The sequence below is a fragment of the Sturnira hondurensis genome, unplaced genomic scaffold, assembly GCF_014824575.4.
Source record: "Sturnira hondurensis isolate 20B ecotype Veracruz unplaced genomic scaffold, ASM1482457v3 Scaffold0020080, whole genome shotgun sequence".
NCBI classification, from domain to species: Eukaryota; Metazoa; Chordata; class Mammalia; order Chiroptera; family Phyllostomidae; genus Sturnira; species Sturnira hondurensis.
Window position 1 is genome coordinate 1,097,001 of NW_028092711.1, and position 22,144 is coordinate 1,119,144.

Sequence of the window (22,144 nt, forward strand, 5' to 3'; positions counted from 1 at the left end):
TAGCAAATTGATAAGAAACACTGTAAAAATGTACCTGTTTAAAATATCGTCTACCATTTTTGAACACAAAGCATTATATATCAAAGGCCTACATATATATAATCTAATGGCACTTGAAACAAATCATAATAAGTCTTAAAATAAAAGGCATAACCTATAAGTTTCTGTAAAGGTTTAGATTGTTTGAAAGTGCTATATCTTGTAATATGTGTAGTATAGAGGTTGACCAAGCTCTATTTTTTTAAAAAAACATATTGGCCTATATATGTGTATTGCTTACTAGATAAATGATCCTGAAAATATGTACTCTTTAACATTCAATATTAGCTTAATAAAGCAGTCAGCTCTGGCTCATGTTTCAGTCAGTATATGGTTTTTAAAAACCGCTACTGTCCAAATGAACACAATGTATCACTATATTCCACAGATGACTAAGAATAATAAAGCACAAGCAACAAACAGGCAAAAATACGTAGTTTGGAAGAGACACTGAATGGAACTCAACAGTTGCACAGGGTGGTGCACGACCAGCCAGGACAACCGAAATTCTGAACAACTGAACTTGGGGATAGGGTTTAAAAACGCAAATTTTCAGTGACCAATAACTAAATACAAAGATGATATTTGCATATAGAAGCGGATATTAATTGCTTACTGTGCCAAGATCCTTCCACAGTCATGCTTCTGTGTCTGGTGACCGAATTTATACACACATGCAGAAGTTCAAACTGAATGAGGTTCAATATCTTGTCTGAGGTCCAAATTCTAAACTGAAATATTTTTACTTGATGAAAATCCCTTTAAATATATTTTAATTTTTATTATTAGTAATATTTTTGCCAAGCAAAGGCACTAGAAATTTTAAGGATGATTCTGGCCACTGGAGAACAAAAACAGCATTGGCAGTAATTATTTTTAATCATATCCAGTTGACCTAAAAACAGATGTCAATTTTTTTTCTAGGAAATAAAAGGAGCCAATTCTGTGTTATATACTTGTTAAACCATTGTGAAATGAAAACAAATGAGCCTGCCTCATCTTTAACAGAAATTCTCTCCAAAAAGTTTTGGTGACCACTACAGTCAATTTAAGAAACAAATTAGCTCAATTCCTCTCACTTGGATATGTTATTCTAAGTCTGTGGGCCAGCAACAGGCAAAGAGATGTATGTAAGAAAATCCGGACCCCACAGCTGTAACACTGGTGCCCTGAAAGATGTGCCTCCACGTATCTGAATCCCACGCTGGGCGAGAATTAGGCTAAAAAAATATATACATACACGGCGCCTTTCCCCATGTCTAAAATGCTTTCTTTAATAAATCCTAGTACTCCCTTTTTAATTTTTTATTAGCAGTGAAATACGGCCTAGTAAGGCTGACTCAGTTCATTAATTTGACTTCTCCTTTTGCACATCTTATATAATAAGTAGTGTTTCCACACTTGCATCTGTAATTTCTATTTAAAAATAGGTTTTCTATTTATTTGTGCTCTGTCACCAAATTTATTTTTTTCCATTTTTAAAAATGGTCATTAAAGCAATATTGAACACTAATCATTCAACTAATGATTTCGGTAAGCAATCTGTTTCACAGAAACTAAAGGAAGCAGTAATAAAGCAGAGCTAAGAGCCTACTTTCAGAGCAATATTCTCCTAATCAAAAGCTTAGGAGCAGTTTGAAAAAATTTTAAATGCATTTCCTTATTAACATATATAATTTTAATGCCTTTGGAACACTTTTATAAAATGTAATTTTTAATAATAAAATTTAAATATAAGTATAAAAACTACTGCTCCTAGGATTAAAAAAAATAGGAGCATGATAAAATATCAGAAGCCAAAGTTCCTTAAGAGAGCAACTTTGATTCTATGAAGTGCGATATATGTGTGTGTGTATAGATATAATATAGAGTGAAACCCCCATTTACATTATTACAATTTACATTCCTCCACAAATTATACTACTCCCAAATATTTTAAATAATGCATTATATTCAGTAATCTGCACTCATTTTTTAGAAATTCTTGGTAAACATTGCAATCTGCAGTAATAATTGGCCCTATAAAAGGGGAAAAAGCTTCCATATAGGGCTGAGTGCTCAAAATTTTTTTTCTTTTTAAAGAGATATATACTCTTCTACAGCTCCCTCACCCCCACCCCTACACCTGCCCCAACAGAGAGGCTCCCAAATAAGGTGTTAACAAGTGCTTAATAGGTATGGTTTTTTAGTTTGATGTCCCTACTGATAATTAGAAAAATATGATAATTTGACATTTCACAAGATTATGGTGGTTATCCGACATGAGGAAAGCCCACAACAACTTTATTGATTATTTTCACATTAATTAAGATAATGTTTTACTTCACCTTTTCTCCCTCTACAAATTCAACTTACTGATTTGCAACACTCCCCACATTTCCCAGAGACAAGTAAAAGTGAGTTTTACTGTATATATTTTTAGTTGCGTAAAACTTTGTGGTCATTCCTCAAATAGTTTTCTACTGCATTTCACTTTAAATTCTCCATTTGAAAATAGCAAGGAAAGACAAATTAACACGGAATGAGAAAGATACTAAGCTAAAGATATGTAGCTAAACTGTTGTTTTCTGCTATTGGCTCTTAAAAGAAAGAAAATGTTATCAAATTTAGCTACAAGTGATATAAGCAACAGGTTTTACTTTACTTCTCCATAGTCTAGTTTCCAACTCTGTTAACAGGGAGCATGATCCCTACACAAGTCCCCAGATTGAAAGGTATGCTTCGTATCTTCCAGTTTAGGATGTTTAATAAACCATTTAAGATGAGACGGTTCACTCTGGGGTAGATACACCCAACACCTGTGTTCCACGATGGCTCTGGATTATGGACCAACTGTGGTCCAGGATCTGGATTAATAAAAAAAATAAAATTGCTGGCTGCATTTGACCCACCCTTTGGCCTCGAAAGGTAGAAAATATAAAAGAGAGCTATCTATGAACTGACTCTGAAGAATCTGATGCCATATACATTAGTATTATTAAATGGAAAGAGAGCAAGTTAAAAAGTGTGAAATGTGGCAAAATATCCTGTGTACTAATTTAAGGCCAACTATTGAGTAACATGGAATGCCATGTCACCTTGCTAGGAGTCTCTTTTTGCTATAAATACTGGTGCTTTGTGTTTAGGTTTTGTTTTCCTTACACGTGCACAACGAAGACAGGAACTATTTGAGCCAGACGATAGCAAGTCTTCAAAATATACTGACCTGAAGTTACCGTACATCGAAGAAGCGTCTGTTATCTCCCCACAATGGACTCTTAATTCATTTGAAATATATGATTATGAATCCATTTAGAGGCTAGTAAAAAACTTTAAAAACTCTTGGGTTATTCATATACATTTTAGAAAACTTACATTCTATTGCAAATTTTTTTAATGAGCCAAATGTCAAAAGGTAGAGCCATAAGTAATGGAAAAAAGAAAAAGTCTAAGATCAAAAAGTAATTCAAATGTGGGACTTGTAAGACGTTACTAGTAATAATGGCTTTCCTATATGAAAAATAACCTTAAAATATGACAATTGGCAGTGAATTAGGGCAAAATACTCAGGTAAACATAACTGAACACAAACGGTTCCAAAGCTAGTTTCTATTTTATACTGGCTTAATGAATATTGGTACTATACAAAAGCAGAAACTTTTATACTGTCTAAAAGTAGGCACTAAAATAAAAAGAGTCTTCTAAGGCAGGGCTACACACACATTTCTGTATTAAATCCATGTCCTGGAATCCTACTGAAAAGCTTGATGGAAACGTGGGAGGGTGGTGCTTGTGCTTAAACTACTGGTGAAAGCTGCTGACAGTGAGTGAAGAGACCCAAGACTTATAGTGTTTGCAGGATCCTGAAGATCCTGTGTCTGTGAGGGGAGCTGAGACATAGAAGAATGTGCTTCTTCTTGGGAATAGCTCATTCCAAGGCTCCCCACTGATATAGGATTATAGGGAGGACCATTTAATGGTATGAAATTAAACAACTGAGAAAAATCCAATGCTGGTGTGTTTAGAGGGTCACTGATAGAAATAGAGCTTTTTGACAGGGAGAGGTCCCCTGCACCATCATCAAGCGACCCCATCTGAGAATCTAACCCTAGTTTAGATGACGATGCTTGAGAATCCTGGGATGAGGAGGGCACGCCCCCTTGTAGCTCCATCAGGTAACTCTCAATTTCTCCCTTTAATGGCTGTTCTTTTTCAGGAATGGAAATTGCATATGAGGTAGAACTGAATGGGTATTTGAAGGAAAGGTGGTGAGAGGGATGAACAGCATCCATGTCTATTGGGCATGTCATTCCCAAAGGTAAAGTTGTGATCATTTGGTGGGCAGATCCGGAGCTCTGCATGGACTGAAACGGAGTGTTATAGAGGTTTAACTGCAAAGTGTTTGTGAATGGCTTTGACAACAGTTCACTGGAAGGTAAGGACATCACTGGAAGGAGCTCATCTTTTATAGGCACAGAAACATTACAGGTAAATGGATCCAGAAAATCCACTGGTTCTGTTTTGACCTTCAGAAGTTCTTGATTGTGACTCTTCTTCATATGTCGAGTCAGGTGATCCTTTCGGCCAAATCTCTGTGCACAGTACTGACAGAGGAAGTCCTTTCTTCCAGTGTGCACCACCATGTGTCTACGGACGTCTTTCCGGGTGTAGAACCGGCGGTCACAATGCTCGCACTGGTGCTTTTTCTCTTTAATCCCTCCAGAGGACTTGCCTGCATGAGATTTAAGGTGCTCCAGCAGCACTCCCGTGCTTTCGAAAGTCTGCAAACAGACCTTGCAAGTGAGGTCACCACTTGTTGCAGCGTGCAAGGCCAAGTGACGTTTGAACCCAAGCTTGGTGTTGTAGTTCTTGCCACACTCTTCACACTTAAACGTCTCTTTGTTAGGGTCATGTGTATGTAGGTGATTCTTCAGGTGATCTTTTCGGTGAAACATTTTCTCACAATAATTACACTTGTGAGTTTTCTCAGGAGAATGAGTAGCCATGTGCCTTTAAACATAGACATATTCTGTAAGTATCATGACAAAAATGGCATGTATTCACTTTTCAAATGGAAGCTAAACTACTATGCTAAAACAGAATTTCCCTACTAATGGACACTTTTAAATTTAATCTATACTACAAGGATAGTTAATATACCTAAATACTGTAGAACTTGAGTCATTTAAGTTGCCACTTGAATTTTCACTGGCTGGTTTTCAGCTATTATTACAAAATCAAATGAGCAAGACTGAATATACTCACGTAAACGTCCATACCTTTTCTTGTAATTTCTTTGTACAAATGGAAATTCTATTCTCTAATTAAACATTTCATTTTTAAAAATCCAAAGACACTAACACATAAAAATATGTGATTTAGAATACTAAAACTAGCCAATGTCTAATCTACTTAACATTTCCTTTCTGCAAATCAGCTAAAAAATGTGTATACAAATATATACGCTTACAATGGCTTCACACAGCCAACATCATAGCAAATATAATCTGAAAGACAAATAGAGTTTAATACCTTTGTAATTTGTACTTAGAAACAAAGGCTTTGGTGCAGTCTTGTTGTATGCACTTGTAGGGCCTCTCTCCTGTGTGAGAGTAGGAGTGAACCTTTAATTTCTCAATACTGTTAAAGGCCTTGTCACACAGTTGGCAAGGAAAGTTTTTTCTTGGTTTGGTTTCACCACGCTTACGTTTCCCTGAAGGGACTTTCTGGGTATCTCTTACTTCTGACAAATCACCAGGAATGACAGTGGCCATCGCAGCCTAAACCAGGCCTTCTTGTTGGACACTTGGGAACTGCCCAACTCCACTAAATGATTTAGCTTTAGGTGGCTTCTCAAGTTTCATGTGGTCGTAAAAGAAAGCAAAAAGGGACTGGAAAAAAAAATAAGAAACAACTAGTTTGTAACTAAATTTAATTTTTAAAAATTTTATTTGCTATGTGATGCTTTTGAATTAAAAAGAAAGCATAAAATGGATTCAGCTGGTCTAATGTAATATCTGTAGGTTTCTTTATATTTGTCAAAATACATATTAATGCATTGCTCAGAATGAACAGTTCACACATCTCTTGAAATTCCACCTGACAAATGTTGCACTCAAGAAAAGCAGTAGCGATTTCAGAAGCACTCAGGAAGCATCAAAACATGACACTAAAAAAAGTACAAACAAAAACTTCAGACCTTTTAGCCAGTAATTCTCATTTTAGAAATGAACTTTATGGAAATATACAGTCTCAGAAAAGATTCGTTTATAAAGATCATTATTACACCATTATTTATACTACCAACTGCTAGAAACAACCCAAATGTCCAAAAATAAGAAAAAATGTATAATTATGAGGCTTTCATGTAATATAATAAAATACAACTATTACAAACGTTATGTTAAAAAGCAAGATACAAAATACATGCAGTATAATTACTTTCTTGTAAAAAAAATATGCATATGACATAAAAAACACTAGAAGAATCTATATCAAAATGTTAAGTGTTGCTGGCTCTGAATATTGAACTACGGATTATATGTATTTTCTTCTTGGTAACTTTCTATGTTTTCCAAATTATCTATTATGCATATATGCCCCTTTATAAAATTAAGATATTTTTAATAAAAACAGAAGTATTTTTTATCATAGTTAGGAAAATAAAGTACTATATAATAAAAAATTACACAAATCTACAAGGCAGATTTGAGACAGATGGAAAGAGACTAGAGAACATAAATCTGACTGTGAACACAAAAATGTTCCCACAAATATTTTAATGTCTAAAAATCATTTTAATTTGTGTCACATTCTTTGTTACAGGAAAATAAAAGTAAGCAATGGAAAACTCTTTTAGGCACCTTGTGAACTACTCAGTCCATGATAGACATAGTTAATGCAGACACCAGAGGCCTGAAAGAGTTGAATGGGTCACCCAGAGTGAAAATATACTCTTTACATCAGTGTCATCACACCCAGAGCAATTTCTGAGTCAAGAGTAGAAATGGCTAATCTTCACAACAAATATGCATTCTTGAAATGGTAAAGTCTTTTGATGTTACATATTAGGTGAGGATCATGGCTCCTTGTCATTTGGAGGAAAGAAGGATTTGGTTGAAGTAATTTTCCTCACCGGTTTTCATTTTTCGCATCATAGAAAATGATTCTGTTCATTGGGCAGACTGAGGTTAGTGGACGAACCAGAGTTATCAGGCCTCCCCAAGAGCTGAGCGGTCAGTCTTTGACACACCTGTAACCTGTGTGCAGCACACCGGTGGGACTTTTGGCTTAGAGCATGGTACCTATGCAAGGATACATCATTATGGAGGTGTTTCAGGTTGTAAAAACATGTGTCAGAGTTTCAATTTATTATTGATGCACTGAGAAAGAAATGAACATATTGTAGGAAACAGAGTATGTCTATTTAAACAAAATTTTTAAACTGATGGAAAACTTTGAAAATTTGTGGACAAGAGAGAGTAAATATTATCAACTGTATTTTTCAGAGTAAGAAACGAACCCCAAACATTCAACTGACATAAAAGAGCTAAATGATTCCTCAAGGTTTACCAATATTAGTATAGCAATATACTTTTAAGAGACACAGAAATAATACCTACAGACTCTTTTAAAAAGATGTTTTTAAATTGAAAACTGAATGTGGCTAAATAACTGTTATCAACTACTAATCATCTGGATTTTTTATCCTAGTATATATTCAGAAAAAATAAAGAAAATCAATTTCTTTGTATCACTTGTCATTGGCATGAGACTGACACTTCACAAGCTAGAGGTATGACACTGACTTTCCCAGATTCCAGTTACATATTTGGAGAGACTTTAAATTTAACCTACACTTTTGTCAAAATAAGTGTATTATTACAATATCCCCTATTGTATTTTAACATAGAGGTGTCACTAAACAGTCAAAATAGAGTAATTATCCACTTATGTGATTGAAATGTAAAGCATATGGGTAAGCTAACCAGTGTTTGGTTCGTGTATCTTTTCTTCACTGGTAAGCAAACACAGGCAAGGCTTTCCTTTATGCTGTTCAGGTTGCCTAAATCTCCCCTGCAGTTTAAAAGTGACATAAACACAAAAATGCAATTGACATTACTAATACTAACTCAGTATGTGCCCTCTGGTTTAAGGTCCAGTTTGGAATCCAAGGACTTAGTCTTTCCTGGTATAATTTCATTCAGGAGACGCCTCTCTCAGAAATATTTAAACAGTGATTCTGCTGTAACCAGTAATGACAGCATAAATTGGTATAGAGCACTCTTACAAGGCAGGAAAAAAAAAGCAACTTCAACTGTTTGATTTCCTAACGTGATGCTCTTGTACGCCTATTTAGAACATTGCAGGAAACAAACTTACACATTTTGCAACTGTAAAATCAACACAAGAATGCAAAGAATCTAAATCCCTGTATATAACTGATATCTGAAAATATTTCAAAGACTGGTCATATTTGACATTGTATTATGAGATCCAACCATAATGGGCAGAGAATTCCAGCTGAGAAAAATGGTAACTTCTAAGTTATTGTAAAAATTATAAAAAAGTACACCATGAAACAATATACAAACATTTGATTATGTAAAAATTGGTGATACTCAATATGGAGTAACAAGTGAATTCTGTTATCATTGGATGTACATACTGAGCAATGAGGAATTGCAGATTTCAAATATTACACTTTTCTAAGACCAGCTGAAATTTTTTCATGGCTAATAATATCTTTTTATCTCGATATATTACAAAACTCAAATTAGTTATTGGTGCATTTAAAACTACAGGATAAATATAAGGTTGCAAGTTCAACATTGAATAAAAGTCCACATTCATAATATGCACTATCAATCAAATACTATAAGGACACATGCACAGAACTGTAGTGAATTCTGATCAATGCACACCTGATGACAGATGGAAAAAGCCTCAGACCTTGACCTTAGCCAGTCCCACTGACTCTTCGTGGAAGAGAACGGAATCCAGTCCTTCCCATTTTGGCCAATCTATGAAACAAAAAATAAGAATGGACTACACTCTAAATGGAACCAGTAGGTAAATATTGGAAAATAAAGAATCAAAGAATTGCAATGTCATGGCACATGCTGACATTCCATACTCTGCTGATGAGTCATGCATTAATTTTCACCAACTGCAAATTTATTAGTTCTAAGCACATTTACATGACCAAGTAAATGCAGGAACAAAAAATAAAATAGTATTACCTATATAAATGGCATTTTGTGATGCTGAATGACTCCCCACTTTTTCCCAAATTTAAATTTTTAAATCTAACTTGCCTACTCAGAGAAATAGATATTAGAGTTACTTATTTGTAAATCAAACAGATCAAAATTTCATTAAGTTCAGTATTATGGAAGAAACAAACTCAGCTCTCTCCTAGAGAGAGCACATGTGGAACGCCACCAAAGGACAGCAGCCTCCTGAAAACAGCACCTTGCAGGCCCACACTGTACACGCTTATGCAACTCGGGCTCGCTACCTGCAACGCCTGCCAATTTACCTCTCAGAATGCTGCAAGGATTGCTGAAATGTAGCAGTAACTCTGTGCTTTTTAGATCTCAAAACACACAAAGGAAGTTAAATACAAGTTTGCTATAGGAGAAAGGGATGTCATTTGGTTTTGAGAGGTCATTGTTGGAAAAATCTTAAAATGTTTAAAAATGCTTATTAGTAGCATGATCTTCAGAAGACTAAGACCATGTATAGAAAAAGAATGGTTACTAATTTTTTGACTGTGCAAGTAAATGTGAAAGGAATAATGGCCGAAGGCAGAATAGACTAGAATCATCTATTATAGACAGTACAGGGCACAGAGAGCTTACTAAACAGTATCTTTTGAGATGAGCATTCAGAATCATGATTGTAAGAACTTGAGGGAGATAATATAAGTCAAATAAGTAAAATAAGAAAAGGATTTACTAATGACAGAAAAAAACAAAATCATTTAATTTAATCTTCTACACAAATCTAATTTCTCCTGAAATGAAATTTTTTCTTTTAAGAATTTGATGACGTGTAAATAAAATATTTAATAGAGTACATTCAAGCATCATTACAAAAATAGTATGGGTATATTTGAAAGCAGCATTATTTTCATAGTTTAAAAGATAAGAAAAAAATTTAGACTAATAAAAGATATTTTTAAAGTTAAAGAAAAAGCTCCATTCTTTTGTAAAGCACAGGACATGCATAAATGGAAGAGCTGAATTCTGCACAATAAAAACTGCAAAATAATAAAATTAATTTTGTAAATACTTACTTGCCCAGGGTACATAATGAGTTTTTGTAAGGTAATTAAGAATGACTCTGTTTTGTGTATTCTGATAGTTTAATGACACAAATACCTTACAAGTGTAGAGCGTTTCCATCTCTATTCCCTCCCTGGAACTCAATGGATCTGAGAGGTGGTCGCATTTATCATCACTGCCATTTTAAGGTGAGAGGACCAAAGAAGCTGAACATCCTGATAGTGTATATGTGGTCAAGCACACCCATACGGTTAAAAGAGGCTTATGCCTTAAAACTCCTATTTCACTCTTATACTACTGCATTCTAGAAGGGAAGGTTGGCAAACCAATTTGCAAGCAGACAAATCCTGTAGGATTACACTTAAAAAACAACAATAGGGGGGAGTACCTATTTTCTCTCTCAGAGCTATCGAATGGAAAATACATTGAAGATTTTAAAAGCTTCTTCAATAAAGACAATTTGCAAAGTTAATTTTAAATAATTTAAGTAACAGTTAAAATAATACCTAGTATAAGTGTCTAATGGAGAATTATTTGGGTAGGAAATATCTAAAACCAAAGTTGACTAGTAAACAAATGACATGTACTTTTTTCTTCTTTTCTTCACCAGTATAAATTTTATGGCATTTCAAATACAATCATAAAAATTTTATTTATGCTTAATGTTCATGGGCATTTATAAAAATGTTGTAGAGTATATATTGTATTTCAATATAGTTTAAAATTATGCATCTTGATTTGAGATATTACAAGTTCAAATTACTCCTGTTACATATTTTATAGTCTGAAATAAAATCATGAATAAAGCCATCATTTTCATTCATTTTATCACAAAAATCATTCCAATATCACTGTTATTTTCCTAAATTCTACCTATTTTGAGTTTTTATGAGTGGCCAGATAATTTTGAAGAACTGCTGATTATTTTCCCAAACAAAAGAAACCAGAGTTGGCTGAAGTTCAGTATTATTTGGCCTGGTATAATAAACAAGAAAAATACAGTTTGCATTTATGTAATCTTATAACTAAAAGCCCACTAAAATTATTTGCATATTCTTTTTTATGATTAAAAAAACTTGAAAGGCATAAAGTGACTACTATTCTGAAAAGTCTGCAACATTCATTCATACACCTGTTTTTCTTTTTTTACATATCTAAAATTAGTTAATATGCTGTTCAAATGTTTAAAGTTCTTCAAGTTATGAGACAAGCTAGAAATTGTACATATAACCGTTTCAAATTGTCCTAAGATGAAACAGTACTTCAGAATACCCTTCTAGCTTTTGAGATACCAGCATGGACATTTTTTCCTAGGACAACTTTGCATATATAAAAATAATAATTAAAAGGGCTATTATGTGTGCACAGGTTATCTTCCATGTTTTACATTTTAAAACAGTGACTCACAGAAAAATAACAAGCAAAAATGAATCCTACATCAATGGTCTACTAAAACAAACTCCAAGAGGATGCTGGCAAGGGAACAGACCTTTACTGAAACTGTTTCTCCACCTAAAATGCCACAGTTCTGGTAGTCACTTCTCTACCAGTGGGGATTTTTTACAACACTTACCTTCATCAACAGTTCTTTCATATTTAAGTTAAAAGTCAAACATATACTTTGCTAATTAAGGGCAAATGCTATTCACAATGAAAGCTTTATTCTCCTTTATGCTAATCATAAAACACCATTAGTTAACAATTCAGAAAATGTCAACATGAGCTTGAAACATGTTTTGCATATTGCAAAAGAAAACTTACCAGTAGTTAATACTTTAATTTACATATATAAGGCACAATAGAGGTCTGAATTGTGTGAAAGAAATTATTAACAAGATAACATAATTGAAGACAGTCAATTTTGAAGTAAGGGCAATAGCATATTTAGAATATTTTTGATCCTGTATGATACTGTGGAAATTTTTACAGCATTCATTTTCTGTAAAGTTGTAAAATCACTTATTAAAGAATAATAAAAGGAAAAATATCTTGCAACCATAAAAAATCTTAGTATTAAAAATAGACTGTAGGCAGCATTAGGGCAGGGTGTGTCAGATTCATTCACTGCTGTTCCCCATAAAAGTAAAAATTTTGATGCCTGAATGCAAAACATTAAAGGAGGGCAAGTGCTTTCCAGCAAGAAAATGAACTATAGGCCTCGCTAAATCATGATGGTAGATATAGACGGAATATACATATCTATGTTCAGGTAAAAAAATAATACAGTAGGATGCAATCTGGTTCACCAAATTGAAGGCCACTAGAAAGGTATTTCTGAAACTTAGCTTTGAAAAGTCTTAGATGAAAACAACAGTAATTGTAATAAAAGCTGCCTAATACCCATTTCAGAAAACAAGGCTTCTCTGATTGGTATCATTGCTAAGATATCAATCAGTCCAAGTAGATAATATCAATTTGGTTCCCATTCCTAATAAAAATTTCTCAAGTGAAAACATGCCTGGTACTGCATTCACTCCTGCCCCATCTTTCAGGAAGCATGAAAGATGGTTAGAGGGGGCTGCTGATGCCTCAAGAAGAGAAGGGCAAGGAGCAGGAGTGCCCAATGCGAAGCAGGAGGCATAGCAAAGAGCTGGGTCTGCACCTTATCTGCTGAGGTTGTAAGTAGGTACCCAAATCACTCATCTTATACCTGCAATACTGAAAACTCAGCACTTGGCTACCTATAGTTAACTAAAATTAATTAAAAACAAGAATGCCTTCTTTGAATTACTGTTTTGACATTTTCAACTTTTGAGTAATTCATTAAAATGCAGTCCTAGAATAATTCTTTTGAAATTAACCATTAAAATTTAGCCTTAACTGATATTTACAAAGCCTCGTATTTAATATACAAATAAGAAGCAAACAGAAGAGTGAAGGAAAATAGCAGAACTATTTGATTTTAAGACCCAATAGGAAAAAAAGCAATGAATTCTAAAGCAGAACCAACAAAATCCGTCAGTTCGCTGATCTGCACAATTAGGATGTTCCTTTTTGGGTCACCTTCAACTTGGGTATAGCTGTCCGTTTTGTTTTTTAGAGTACCCAGAGAGAATGAATAGACACTGATGATGAAAGAATACTCAGATACTTTTTATCTTCCAATTCAGAAATATTCTCCTTGGTTAATTACTTTATATAGAAAAACTGTTCGGGTTAAAAAGTTTTCTTCTTTTTTAGAAACTCTCTTCTAATGACCCATAACTTAGAAGTTAAGTTAGCATTCCATTTTAACTACTGCATAGGGGGATTCCCTCCACTTTGGTTGCATATTATTATCGAAATAAAAAAACTAAAAAATACAGATGAATAGTACACCAGTGTGTTTTCACTTTCTTCACATAGGATAATTACTATTTGCAAACAGGAATGAAAGAGGAATCGTGCAAAAGGGAAGCAATGATGCCTAAGAGAATAAATAAATAAAATTACAATTACAGTTGTAATTGTAATTTTACAATAAATCACAATTACATCTGAATACAAAGTAAGATTACTTAATTATAATTTAAACCATTTTTAGAGGTTCTCCTGGTTTTCTCTGGGTTTTATTTGTTTGTTTGTTTTTTGGTATTAAGCATTTCCAAAATATTAGTGCTCTGGCTAGGATTATAAAGTAGGTAGTTTACACATCAGCTCAATCTGAAAACGGCATAGTTTCCAATTTTTAAAATTTTGTTTTTATTTCTGGTACCACTAACCCATTCCATTTTTAGGGCTATAGCAAAAATGCTTGACACCAAATATAAACTTGTTCACATTGAAGACCCTAAACATTTAGAGGACATGCCTCCATTAATTTATGGTTAACTGTCTAGTGCTGTTAAAGTTACAAATACAAGCCCTGGCCAGGTAGCTCAGTTGGTTAGAGCATCACCCTGATATACCAAGGTTGTGGGTTCAATTCCTGGTCAGGGCACATACAAGAATCAACCAATGAATGCATAAATAAGTGGGAACAACAAACTGATGTTTCTCTCTCCTTTCCTTTCTCTAAAATCATTAAATAAAAAAATTTAAATTACAAATATAGTATAATCCAGGTTTCATGTTTGAACTCTCTAAGCACTCATACTGAATCTGCCTATAAATTCAAATGGAAGGGCAGAAACATTAAACTTTAAGGCAAGAAGGATTACCTTGATTATAAAAGCTCATGCAGAAAATTAGTTTTAAGCAATCTCAAAGTAGAGTCCAGTTCAAATAGGCTTGTGCTATGGTACACAATGTATAAATGTTGTTAAGTGTGTATGCAAAATCTTGAGTACCACTAACTAACCTAATGACAACTGAACCCACACCTGGGTAAGGCTTCATACATGCTAGACTCTGTCCTCCCTAAGTCATGCCCATGTGGCTGTCCAGGACACAGCCACTGTGGAAAAAACTGCTTCTATTTATTCCCATGTAATTCAAGGTAAATAGGGTCAGTTCTAGGCAAAATTGTTAATCTGGGGTTGGCTACACCCTCTTCCACATGCGGAGGACCCATGCACTCCTACAAGCTGTCACAATCAGAAGAGATTCAACAGTCAAATTCCTTGCCCAATTTTACTTGAGCAAGAATGAACTTCAGAACTTTACCTCTCTAAGCCTTTTACTCCTAAAATACAGACTATAAAGCTCTTCTTGAAATTGTGTTGCCTATCCTGCAGGATGGCAAATTCATCTACTTGGAGGGAGACTATTATCTATCCTCGTATTCCCAGGGAGACTACTATCTATCCTCGTATTCCCAGCTCCTGGTCAGGGCCCTAGCACACAGTACATATGTGATAAATACCTGTTGTATATGACTATAGGGCCTTTAAAAAAGTTCAGGAATCAAAACAAGCAGGTAAACATGTTTTGGGGTTCCTAGAATCTCAAACTGATTTGATGCAAGCTCAGAAGACAAATCCCACAGAATGAAATTGTTAGTTTGTTTTGACAGAGAGGTGGAAACTCAGGGGAGCGTCACAGCCAACTTGGGGTCTGTACTGTTTCTGTCAACGGGTGTCAAAAACTAAGGAGACAGGCCCATGCTACTCAGAGGCCGGCAGGCATCCTGATGGGCACAGAGACACTCCTGCGCAGCACTCAGTTGGCTGGCATTTTTCAGAACATTTGTGTTTTTAAATGTTCTGTTCCATGGCTCTTTAAGCCACGTCACCTATACTGATAACGATTTACCAGTTGGAAATAGCCAATGAAGTTTTATGAGAAGGAAAAAGGAACAAAGTAAAAGTCAAAATCTTTAAAGAGGATGTTCTTCATGTTAAATTAAAATGTGAGGAGGATGCTGAAAATATCAGAGAAAATCTTTGACTGATTACAGATACGAGAGAGATCAAAAGAGAAAAGCTATGTAAAAGTAGCTGGCTAAGTAAAAGCAACGAAATTTTTTTTCTTTTCCTAGCTGCCAAAAAAACACCTTTGTTAAAAAACAAGTTTAAAAAGTACAATGAAATAGAAAAAGAAAAAAAAAACTATATAACCTGTAACACAAAAAAACCATCAGCATCTTTTCATGTAATGAAAAAATATTTGTAACACAAAAATGACTAAAAAATTTATGCTAACTTGATTTTATCTCCATGGGAGGCTGCGACTGGAGTTTTAACCACATTAATTAATGCACTTTTTATTTGATTACAAAGCTCTGTCCATGCAGACGGGAGCTCTTGGGTACGTCTTCCTTCCCCCAGGCCTGGGCCCTGCCTGCTGCCAGCAGAGTTGGAGCCCATCCCCGGGCACCTGGCACAGCCATCTTTGTTTGTAGCAGTCTTCCCCTCCTAGGACTGAGGGTGCTGGCCTCTAAACCTCAATCCTATGTCTAAGTTCCTGCTGACAGACTTACCTGAAGCAAAATCCATGTGTACCTGATTTCCAAGTATCGCTACACCTTGATTCTGTGCCACTGAGCTGCACCTACACGCTGGGAAATCTAGATGCCTGTGTATTGTGCTCTTCCCAGCAAGGGCTAACAAACTGTTGTTGTCCCACAGAGTTCCCTGTTCTAGTACCTGCCCCATCCCAGAAAGCAGAGCTAGTCTCCTTCCCCACCTGCTTAGAGTTAAACAGATCTTTCCCAGTAGACGGAAAGAGATACAGTGGTAACATGGGGTAGTGTATTACTCTGAGCAGGGCTCCAAGAAAGGAAAACTTCAGAGTTCATCTGTGGACTATTAGGGGACATGAATAACTAAGCTCTTACAGCAGCTATGCATTTTGTGCAGAGTAAGGAAGACTGCCCCTTGTCAGTATTTCAATCCTTCCACTAGGCCATAACTATTAACGAAGCCCTACTGAACACAATGTATATTGACAGACTTTAAAATAGTAAGTGGCATGCTTATTATGTGGCATGCTTTTCAAAGCTTTTAATTTTATATTATTTAGAAACTGGAGTGATTGATCACTTTGAAAGCCATGCCATATAATGATAAAAGCCACCTACCTGAGCCCCTGCTCCAGACTCTAGCAAGGTAAACTTATTAATAGACCATGACAGAATGAAGCATTCTGGGTGCCAAATACGGCCAATGCAGCACCAAGAGGCAACCTAAAAAGAAAAGAAGAGTTAGTTTGAAATTCCAAAAGTCAGACCCAACCTGGTCAATGGTATATGAACCAAATTTTTTTATTCATTATCACTTATTCATACTCTTTATATTTTATCTTTATTGGAAAAATCTATCTCAAATCTCATTAGAAACAAAAGTGAAACAAAATACATACAGTACATACATTGAAAAATGAAAAGTAAACAAATCCACAAACCTAGGTTCATGTATTTCCCCCAAAACACAATTATCTAAAATTGTTCATATTTTTATTTGGTAAAATATTAATCCAAATTTACTGCCATTTGTCATAATTGTTGCTTTTTTCTTCATTTACATTCTAAAAACATTCCTATTTTCATTTTTCAGAAAAACCTTTTGATTTGTAGATTCACAGTCTGAGCAACAGCTGAGGGAGAAACCCTGCCTGAGGAGGAGTCCCTCGGGCCCTCCGTTCCCAGGGAAGAGCACGAACTGTGAGCGCCCTAATGGAGAGACATAAGGACAAGGACAATTGCTCAGCTCCCAAGTTACTCTTTACGAGGAGACCACTGCTGTTTTAAAGTGAGTTCACTGGTGGCAAATGCATCTTCAACCCCCCCACAAAAAACTAAAATGTATTCTAAAGTACTCAAAGTTTGGGATTATCCTCAGCTTTCTTCTGTTGGTACAGGTAGTGAAGACGTACCTCTAGGGCAATAACCAAGAGAAGAAAGGGGTGCCAGGCACCCGACACAGAAATCACCTGCTTCATTTCCCAAGGCAGAGGGTCACTGCTCAATTACACATGGCTAGCACTTCACTAAGATAAATAGCTGACAGTGATGTAATAAATATTACCGCCCCTATTATATATGGCACCAATCTGAATTTCTGGAGATACAAATAGACACAGCCTCTGTTCTCTAGGTGCATATAAGCTAGCTGCAGCTGCAAGACATATACTTGAAACTATACCTAGTTTCAAGTTAAGCAATATGATTGTTAAATAAAATATAAGCTATCATAAGAAGGTAACAGAATGACAAATCGATAGCAAAAACATATTATATGGTATAAACAACTACAATAGAAGTTCAGAAGAGGAAAAGAATATCAAGGATTTTTGGTGACTTCTTCCTTGAAGAATATACAATAAAGTAAGCGGGGAAGAGGGATGCGGAGGACATGCCAGTGAGTCTTCAAAACTGGTAAGTCAAAATTGCAAACTACTATAGATTCTAAGATGACTCTCTGGCTGGAGTGCAGCACAGACTATAGCCATTGTAAGGATTCAAATGAGAAAGGTCCACCAACGCCCAAATGTCCTAAACATTTACTAATGATGAGAAGTGGGGCAATTGTGAAACACTGAATGGGTCAAAAGCACCAAGAACAAGTACCAAGGGAGGAGGGAGAGTGAGAAAGAGGGGAGGGGAGGAGGGCACAGGGAGTGTTTGTTCAAATGAGATACAGGAGATGGGTGCTGGAGTAGCCCAAGTGTTAGAATGTGCTGGGATACGACCCGAGCCTCCTCCTATGCTGGAACAAAGAAGGTATACACTACCGCCTAAACACCTGACTACTAGATTCCCCCTGCTGGAAACAGTTGAATCCTCACTGCCCTCCCCTCTCCCTCAAGCTTTCTACACAATCAGCCCTCCCTGACCAGATACCCACTACACCCTGCTGAACAGATCAGCAGGGTGACGCACCCTTCCAAGGGGGTCTGCTACAAACCTTAAAAGCCCTCTACCCTTTCCCTTGGGGCTACCATCAGTTTGGACCAAGGCTGCCTGATTACAGTGTCCCTCCTCGAATAAAAGCCCTTAATTGGACTGTTCTGGCTTCAGGTCATTTCTTAGCCACCTCAGCTACCTAAACGCAAAGCACAGAGCCCAAACCCACCAAAAACAAGCATTTCCTAAAAGAAAGACCACTGATATGCCTGACAGTATAAACAGAGGAGATAAGAGGAAGGTAGACAAAGACAGTTGTATAGCTTATTCTCCAAAACGATTCAAACCAAATTACTGGCTAACTCACTTTGGGGCCTAAGGACCACCACTAGAAAAAGAAACCAGGTAATTTAAAGGGCAGAGGGTCAGAGACAGAGCTTCAAGAAGAAAGAGGTGGCAAGATCCACAAGCTAAAGCTGCTAAGAGTTATAAAATCACCCTGCAATTCTTGCACAAAATTCACCACTTAGGCATGAAGACACCAAACTTCAGCAAGAAAGAACATGGTACATAGAATGGTTAGGAGTGAGAGAATGGGAGATGAGAAGGGGAAATACCTACATTAGGACGTTAGGTGAGAGACAGGGAAATGACTTCCAGCAAGAGTATGCTTTCTTTCGAAGACCTTTGTACTGAAAGAGAAGAAGAAAGGCAGGGTGGTTACTAAAACAGAACTCAGGATGCCAGGTGGGAAAGACAGGTGAACACCTCTGTGCTGAGAACAGAGAGGCAGGGAATAAAATGGAGCATTCTGAGAGATAAGGCAAAATGGGAAGAAAGAGGTTGCTGTCTAACATAAGAAAAGGTCTTCTTTATGACCTAGGAGGGATGTATATTCGTCCTGGTAAGATTTTGGTAAAAGAGGCATGGGATGCAAGGAGTTTGCTTAATTTCATCAGTGCCAAGTAAAAAGGTCATGTCTGGTAAGGATACAGAAGGAAGGAGGCACTTGGCCTGGCGACAGGAGGGAAGATTAGAAGGCCCTGTGGAGAACCAGAGGGATGCCCCAGAGCATCCTGGAGGGTTTTACAAAAACAAAACTTGCATAAAATATTAAATGTCTTAGTTATTCCTGATGGGAATATAAATTGTTAAAACTTTTCTGCAATACACTGTAAACAAAATGTAATCAAAGCCTTTAAATGTTCATTTATGTTGATGTGATCATTCATTTCCAAAAATTTAAGACAAAAAAGGATGAGACACAAAGATTTAAGTATAAATGTGTTCAAAGAATATTTTAATAATAAAGTTTACAATTTTTCATAAAAGACTAAGTATATTAACTATGCAGCCATTACAAATAATGGATTTTATTAAATCACCTGAAAAAACACTGATATAATTTTAAGTTTAAATGGTACATAGAATATACCATGATTCTAATTTTGTAAAGTACATACTTAAAACTACCCTCCCCTCAACAATTCACTTAAATGTACCTAAGTTATAAAGAAAAAATTAGCAAGATATAGGCTTCCTACTCACTTATATTTTATTAAAAACCATAAAAATTTAGAAGAAAAACAGTCAAAAATCTTGAGACATTTAGTCAAAAAACTTCTTGCACAACCCATAAAACAAAAAAATGACAAAATAAATTTCATTACAATTTAAAACTGCTCTTCCAAAAACAATGTTAACAGAATAAAAAAAAACAAGCCACTAGAAGAAAATCTTTGCAAGGTTTATACTTGATACAGAACTTGTAATCAGAAAACATGAAGAACTTCCAAAACTCAACAATAAGAAAACCCAATAAAACATGGGCAAAATATTTGAGTAGACATCTCAAGATAAATGGATGGCAAATAAGCACATGAAAAGATGCTCGATCTCACTGGTCATCAGGGACATATAAATTAAACAACAATAAGAAACCACTATCTACCCACCAGAATGACTATTAAAAAGACTATCTGGCTGTACCAAGTGCTGGTGAAGATGTGAAGCTAATAAAATCATACACCACTGATAAGAGGATAAAAGTGGTATAATCACTTTAGAAAGCAGTTCAGTAGCTTTTTTAACAAGTTAAACATGGCCTACAGTTTGACACAGCCATTTCATACCTATTATTTACCCAAGAGATATAAAAACCTTTCTATAAGGACTTGTACATGAATATTCATAGTAACTTTATTTGCAATAGTCAGAAACTAGGTACAACCCAAACATCCATCGATGTGTAAATGGATCAACAAATTGTAGTAGCATCATTGAATGAACTACTAATCAGCAATAAAAAGGAATGAAATTCTGGTACATGCAGTAACAGATAAACCTTAAAATAATTATGCTGAGTGAAATAAGTCAGACAAAAAGAGTACACATTAGACAATTCCACTTACATAAAATTCTAGGAAACATAAACTAATCTGTAGTGACAGGAAGAAGCCCAGTGGTTATCTGGGCTTGGGGGAGGGATAACTCACAAAAACATGAGCAAACTTCTGGGAATGAAAGTGATGGTTTGGGGATGCAGACAAATGTCACAGCTTGGTAAATTGTACACTTCAAACATGTGCAGCTTATGAAAAGGCAAAGTTTTTATACTGAGAAAAACTTAAAATTAATAAAAATGAGGAACAAATCTTTGTAAGAATTTACTTACATTTGCATCCCCCGCCCCCGCCAAAAAAACCTCCCCCCAAACCACTTTCTGTGAACTGATAAACTAAAATCCTTTTTAAAGGCAATGACTCCAAACAACCAAAATCTGATTGAGGAATACTAGCTTAAGAGACACATTCAATTCTTACTAGAAAGGACACGTGTCTAGGCAGTTTTTAGAGCCACATTCTCAGCTGTCGCCTTTGGAGGAAGCCAGTGCAGTTCACCTGTTGTCTCACAGACTGGTACATCATACTATATGATTTAAAGGCTCCAGGAATACACTCTAAGTGGAACTGAGACCTACAGATAATAAATAGTTCTCGGATAAGTTCCATTTATCAAATACCACAGGAAGTACCCACTGAAGTGTCTTAAGTCAGCCTCTGTATAGACCTTTTAAATATGTTAATTAGTGGTACTCCTAAAAAGAAGCATCATGCAAATTGGTAGGCTGTCTTGGATTAATTTAAAACAAAAAACAAAATAACACTCCAGCAGATGACAAAAGAAAGATTACATGTTAGCCAGCTCCAGCAGGTATTCTAGGCAGAGGGAGTCAGAAAGTGCATGTCGCATCTGGTAACTTCAGGCAATCTGCTACTTTTAAAGACAAAAGTGAGAAACAGAGTGGGGCTATGAGACGGGAGATAAGTGGAGGAGCCTTGTATGGGCCGTGTTCCCAAGGGCTGGCAAATTTTAAATATTCTGACAGTTTGCTAATTATCCTAAATGTAGGTGCCAGTACCATTTGTTCCTCCCACTCCCACCCCCAGCCAAGTTTTAGATTATTCAGAAAACAACCTATCTTTGCGCGCCTTTGTTGATTTCTGAAGTAGATTTAAGTGGTGATCTGCTTTCAATTTGTATTTAGGTTAGCATTTTTTAAAAGAATGGAATTTCCTCAGAAAACTAAAAATGGAACTGCCTTTTGACCCAGCCATTTCACTACTTGGATTAT

General features: G+C 35.7%; 1 protein-coding gene across 3 annotated transcripts in view; it reads right to left on the bottom strand.

Moving 5' to 3' along the window:
• Nucleotides 1-1,781: 1,781 nt before the first annotated feature.
• The window catches only part of PLAG1 (PLAG1 zinc finger), a 42,811-nt gene continuing 22,448 nt past the window's right edge, over nt 1,782-22,144 (bottom strand). The window contains exons 2-5 of one of the 3 annotated variants that reach the window (XM_037028573.1): nt 16,747-16,851; nt 8,943-9,041; nt 5,551-5,909; nt 1,782-5,028 (exon numbers count right to left, since the gene is read on the bottom strand). In XM_037028573.1, coding sequence (XP_036884468.1) covers nt 3,771-5,028; nt 5,551-5,792 — 1,500 coding nt within the window. In that variant the 5' untranslated portion in view covers nt 5,793-5,909; nt 8,943-9,041; nt 16,747-16,851 and the 3' untranslated portion in view covers nt 1,782-3,770. The remainder of the gene's footprint in view (nt 5,029-5,550; nt 5,910-8,942; nt 9,042-16,746; nt 16,852-22,144) is intronic. The other 2 variants (XM_037028572.1, XM_037028574.1) reach the window with 2 other exon arrangements.